This window comes from Musa acuminata, chromosome BXJ2-3 (genome assembly GCF_036884655.1).
Source record: "Musa acuminata AAA Group cultivar baxijiao chromosome BXJ2-3, Cavendish_Baxijiao_AAA, whole genome shotgun sequence".
Classification (NCBI taxonomy): Eukaryota; Viridiplantae; Streptophyta; class Magnoliopsida; order Zingiberales; family Musaceae; genus Musa; species Musa acuminata.
The window spans coordinates 33,497,959-33,503,983 of record NC_088340.1 but is presented as its reverse complement, the minus strand read 5'-3'; the positions used below and the strand labels follow the sequence as shown (position 1 = coordinate 33,503,983).

General features: G+C 48.1%; 1 protein-coding gene across 1 annotated transcript; it reads right to left on the bottom strand.

The window, feature by feature from the left end:
• Nucleotides 1-4,444: 4,444 nt before the first annotated feature.
• On the bottom strand, nucleotides 4,445-5,794 carry LOC103978474 (transcription factor MYB117). Its single transcript, XM_009394268.3, has 2 exons — nucleotides 5,466-5,794; nucleotides 4,445-5,240 (listed from the first exon to the last, which is right to left on the bottom strand). The coding sequence occupies exons 1-2, from the start codon at nucleotides 5,626-5,628 to the stop codon at nucleotides 4,633-4,635; spliced, it is 771 nt and encodes a 256-aa protein (XP_009392543.2). The 5' UTR covers nucleotides 5,629-5,794; the 3' UTR covers nucleotides 4,445-4,632.
• Between the last annotated feature and the right edge of the window lie 231 nt (nucleotides 5,795-6,025).

The following is a 6,025-nucleotide window of genomic DNA, read 5'->3' as shown; positions in this document are numbered from 1 at the left end:
GATGGGATACTTGTTCTTCACTGTCACTTTGTTGAGGGCTCGGTAGTCGACGCATAATCGGAGGCTCCCATCTTGTTTCTTTTGGAAGAGAACTGGAGCTCCGAAAGGTGCTTTAGAGCTACGGATGAGACCACCGCTTAGCAGTTCACCTAACTGCTTCTTGAGTTCTGCCAACTCTGGCGGGGGCATGCGGTAGGGTGGTCTCACTGGAGGCTTCACTCCTGGCTCCAACTCGATGCTGTGATCCACGCCTCTGCGTGGTGGAAGAGTCTTCGGCAACTCAGGTGGCATAACGTCCTTGAACTCTTTCAAGACGTTCGCCACTATAGTAGGTTCTTGAATGGCCTTCTCGTTGAGTGGCTCTAGCTTCATAGTAGCCACGAATGTCAATTCGCCTTTTCGCACCCCTTTATTCAGTTGTAATGCCGATATATGTTGGGGCTCCTTGGTTCCTCTCCGAGAGACGGGAACCACGCAGGGGTCATCGCCTCCCATCATACATAGGGAGTTCAAGAACGGCATCGGCACCAACTTCGCCGCGTGCATAAACTCCATTCCAAGAATCACTTGGAAGTCATCCAGTGGCACGGCCATCATGTTGGTGTTCCCTCTCCATGTCCAGATTTTGATGGGAACTCCCTTCGCCAACCTGGAGATTCGTCTGGCCTCCGAGTTCACCGCCTTCATTCGGCTTGGGCTCTTCTCCAAGATCAACCTATGTCATTGTGCTTCTCGATCGGCTATGAAGTTGTGGGTAGCACTCGTGTCCACCATTACACGGGTCGTTTGGCCATTTAGCTTGATGTCCACATACATCAGCTCACTACTTCCTGCTTTTTGTAACTTTGTCTTCATGTTCTTCCCCACTTGACCCCGCATAGCGTTCAACAAACGCATTGCTCCCATTCGGGATCCTTGCGACTCCTCGTCGTCGCTGCTGGATTCAGAACTGCTCGAACTAAGAGCAACAGCTTTGCCCTTGTCCGATCAAGGGGGGTGGATGGAAGCCGTCAAAGCATTGAGTGCTTATTTTTGTGGGCACTCCCTCACCATGTGCAGTCCTCAGCACAAGAAACATCCTCCAGGTTTTGAGGCCTTGCCTTTCGGGTTTGGCCCTTTGTAGGAACTCTTCTTCTTTTGCTCGCCCCCGAGCTCCTTCCCCCGAGAATGTTTTAGAGGGCGATTACCTGAAGATTGTTTCCTTCTTCCTGGGTCTTCAGAGGAAACAAAGTTAGTGAGCCTTTCTGCAGCAGCAATTGCCCCGACCACATCAGTAACATTCCTTCGATTTAGCTCCTATTGAGCCCATGGCTTCAAACTATCGAGGAAGCTGAACAACTTGTCCTTCTCGGACATATCCTGTATGTCCAGCATTAGTGTAGAAAATTGTTTCACAGAGTCTCGTATGGTGGTACTGTGGCAGAGTTGTCTCAACCTCCTTCTTGCGACGAACTCTATGTTCTCCGGTAGGAACTGAGTTCTCAACTCCCGCTTCAAGTCCTCCCATGTGTCGACTCGACACTGACCTTGTTGGATCTCCTCCCAATCGATTCGCCACCAAAGTTTCGCATCTCCGTTCAGATACATTGTTGCTATAGAAACTTTGGTATCTTCAGAATCGGGCCTTGTAGCTCGAAAGTATTATTCCATGTCAAACAGAAAGTTCTCGAGCTCTTTGGCATCTCTGGCCCCTCCATATCCATGAGGCTCGGGTGCCCTCAAATTTTGTGGCGGTGCAACGCGGGTGTTGCTTCCTCCTGCATTTAGTGTTCTTGTGAGCATGGCCACCTTTGAAGTGAGTTCCGCCACAACATCTTGTAAGTGTTGCACGAAGTCTTTGGTGTCATCAGATAGTCGGTCGACTAGGGCCTCGACCTTGTCGATCCTGGACTCTGCTTCCTCTTGCGAGCTCTCTACCCCAACAAGCCTTTGTTGGCCATGGTAGAGTTCCTTCATGCTCGCTTCAAGAACATCCAGGCGGGTTTCCACCGTTGTGAGTCTTTCCTTGTGACTCTTTTTCCCAGTTAGCGCTCTAGATTGCGCTTCCTCCGCTCGCGGAGAGTAGCCAACTTCTCGCTCATCATGTTTGCTGCCGCGCTCCTCTTGAGCGGCTCCAATAGCATGAGAACGAGTGTGCACATGCAGCCCACCTGCGGCTGCTTGGGGCAAGGGTCCGGCTTGCCCCGTCTTGCTTGATTCACCATGATGCTTTGCCATGGCGAAGTTGCGAAGTTCGTTCGCTGCTCGCTCGAAGTGCTTGCCCACTCTGATACCACAATGTCACGGCCTTAGCTGGAATTGCCTAAGGCGTGAGGCACCCTTGCAGCCAAAGACGCGAACTTAGCTTGCGTTGCCTAAGTCGCGAGTCACCCTTACGGCAAAGGCGCAAACTTAGCTTGCGTTGCCTAAGTCGTGCTTCGCCCTTGTGATATTGCTCCATAAGGATCAGCCCACTTGTAACCTCTCGCAGGTCCCGAAAGACCTGTAAAAAGAGAAAGTTGATTAGTTCGAAAGAACGAGCAACGGACAAGTCCCGAAGTCTCGCGAAAAGGGGAAGCTTTACAAGCAATTCAGCGAGCACCTTGCGTGCACAAGAGAAAAGAGGGAGAGGGGGAAAACAAGGGCTTTAGAAGGTTGAACGAACAGATGCAAGCCCACAAACAGTCGATCACCTGGTCCCGGGCACGACAAGAAGTTCCCATCAAGGCAACGTGCGAACTTACGAAAGAGTGTTCAACGCCCGGTATATATCCGAAGCCCCATCCAGCCCTGTGCCACCCGGGGGGTTCAAAGGGGCTGAGATGGCTGACGTTTTGGTGAGCAGAGGCAGATTCCAGAAATCAGCCCGCGGCACACGAAAACGGAGATGTTTTGGGCTGTTTTGGGGCAGTTTTGCTCGGTTCGGTGAGCGGTCGCTTTGTAATGCTGTAGCTTGTTCGAACTTACATTTTTACAAGCAAAATGACCCAAAACCAAGAGAAAACATGCTGTCAAGCAGTTGTACATGTAGGTGTGAGCGACGAACTATCACGGACTTAGCTGGTTTTGCCTAAGTCGTGCGGCACCCTTGCATGTCCGTCCGTAAAGGTCAGCCTCCCCGAAGCCTCCCATTGTCCCTTAGGACCACCAGAAGAGAGAATGGGTTAGAGAGAACGCCTCAATCGGGATCCACAAGCAAACATCTCCGAAAAACACTTCATAGACAATGCAAATTACAAACAGACTTTAGAAGCTCTGAACAGTGGCACAACAAAGGGTAAAATGGTCCATTATAAATCGAAAATCTCTCACATGTGTCCACATGACACAACCTTTATTTACAAGCCTAAAGAGGCCACCAACCCAACTAAAATGGGACTATTAAGCATTCGGCCGCCCCTCTACATGTTGTACAAGGCATGAACATGCCAAAAGACACGGACATACATAAGCATTACATCAAACATCTTGTTTAGAAGTTTGTCCGTGACAGAACGGTTCGTTGAACGGAGTTGTTGCGAGTGCACGATGACCGTTCGTAATAGTCGGGCCAATGCTAAAGGAGGATTTTCTCGTTTTCACTCAATTATAACTAAATCTTCAGATGGGTCGAGTCGACAAATCTCCCTCCCAACCCCGACCTCTGTGTAGGAGCCAAGCGATGGGAAAGGAAGCGACTAATCAAAGGGGACCCCTCGCGTTCCAAAAGCAAGGTTCGAGCTCGACCCAACCGAACAACGACTTCCGCTGCCCGAGTATCCACGCGGGCGATCTTGCACATCTGGGACGAGCCCGAACCATGTTGGCACCTCAGCCACGGTACAAAGGTTCACTAACACTTTTAAAACTGAAACTATTTACAATCTTTAAAGTTAAATTATTAATGAAATGATTTAGTATAGCCCATATTAGTTAGGTTCAAATTCGGGTAAATTTATAAATGCTTTACGAGGTTGTCATAACTATTTTTTTTCTTAAAAAGATAATGATAATAAATCTAGCCAACAATTTGATGAAACAGTCCTAATTAATCTCCCAACATAAGTTCTGATATTTGGGCTCGGGAAGAGCCCATAGTATTTGTAAGCGAAACTGTTAGTCTAATGGAGATATGAGCCCAAATTCAAGTCCATCATAACCCACCTGAACTTTTAGCAAAACAATATTATTGTATTTTCTCAGCCATTTTATTTTAGAACAATGATAAATGTAGGTTTAATAAGGCTATTGTAAGTAGTTTTTTTCTTTACAAAGCGAGAAGAATATTAATACCACTTCAACTTTCATCATCCATGTTAAAGACGAACAATACAGTACTGATGATGACCTCACATCAATTTCTGTGATAATATATGTACATACATACATCAAATGTTGCATATTCCAACATTTTCCAAGTGGAAAATAAGACCTCCCTATTTCAACATTTCTTCATCGCACGTATTTATAAAGTGTATGTCAGACTCAGACAACACAAAGCTCGCAACGTTGGCATCGATTCCTTAAATTCCATCAAGTAATATTCGTTACATCATGTCAGGTTAACAAGTAAAGTTTCATATATTACTTCCACACATCCATACAAAGATATCCATCGTTTGACCAAACGATCCAACTTCCTGCCTTTATCATCTTTCACTTCCTTCATCAGATTCAAGAAGTTATTCCGACGCCCAAAAAATCTATGAAGGGAACGCCATCGCGCTGCAAGGATCCGTCGTCATCCCCACCATGCTCGTTGCTAGGATTCGTCTCACTTGAATTAGGTGCCTCATCTCCGTATCCATGTCCCAGGGAAGAAAGCTTGACGGAACGAGCAGTCACCCTGTCGCAATTAGCATCCCCCGCTAAGCTTCTGTACGTGAGATGGTAAGGGTGAAAGGACCAGCTGCGGAGCTTGGAACTACCGAAGGTGCTGAACTCCCATGGAAGCATTGAAGTGCCGCTCCCAATTCCCAAGAGCTTTCTAGTGTGCAACTGTGGGTGTTGTGTGGTAGTAGCGGTGCCCTTGTGAGGGACCGAGAATGAAGTTGTCATGTTGAACAGTCTGGATCGTTCTCTGCGCCGTCGAGCCATGACGACATGCCAATGGTTCTTCACGGCGTTGTCGGTCCTCCCGGGGAAGAGGCGTGCGATCAGCGCCCACTTGTTTCCATGAATCCTGTGAGCCGCGAGGAGCCTCTCTTCCTCTTCGTCCGTGAAGGGCCTCTTGTTGATCCTGGGGTCGAGTTGGTTGAACCACCTCAATCTACAGCTCTTTCCTGCACCGAGGGTGGAGGATGATGACCTTTGAGTTAACCCATTTCTTAGAACGCAAGGGAAAGAGAAACATGACACAGACGCCATCACAGAAGAGAGAGAGAGAGAGAGAGAGAGAGCAAGTGGAAGCTTGATGGGATTAAACCATAAGATTACTAAGCTTATTATGATGATCGAACCCTTGCGAGAACAGTAGGGCAGTAGAACTGCTGCGTCGATCGACTCACCTGATCTACCTTGCAGCTTCTCTGCAATCGAATTCCAGTTCTGCGGTCCGAACTGCTCCACCAGCTGCCGCAGCTTCTCGTCTTCTCCTGGCCTCCAGTGCCCGCGCAGGCATGCACGCCTCCCCTCGTCTGATCCACCAGCCGACTTGGAGGACGATCCCATCACCCCAAGAAGAACTTCCCCTCCCCGACAAGAAGGTGATCGCACAGCAGGCGTTGGAAGAAAAAGGATGAGAGGCCGGAGGAAGGACAGTAACAGCTACGAAGAAATTAGGGTTTTGGATGGGAAGTCCTTTTTGTTAGTTTTACACGACAAAGAGGGAATTAGCATTCTATCTATCTATCCATCTTTCCCTCTCGACTGCACTCCTTTAACAAAGTCTCCCCCCACATCACACATGCACGCATGCCAACATCAAACTACAACAATAATACCTAATATTGTCCATCACTGAGATTTGTGCAAGCCAATACACCCTTATTTAAACTAAGCACAGCAGTTTCATCCTATCATTTCGTGATGAACGAGTCTCAAATGCCGCATACATTAACATGGAGAG

Coding starts and splice junctions, on each gene's coding strand:
- LOC103978474 (XM_009394268.3), bottom strand. CDS start 5,628: ATGGGATCGTCCTCCAAGTCGGCTGGTGGATCAGACGAGGGGAGGCGT. Junction 5,241..5,465: donor GAAGCTGCAAGGTAGATCAG/GTGAGTCGATCG, acceptor CCCTCGGTGCAG/GAAAGAGCTGTAGATTGAGG.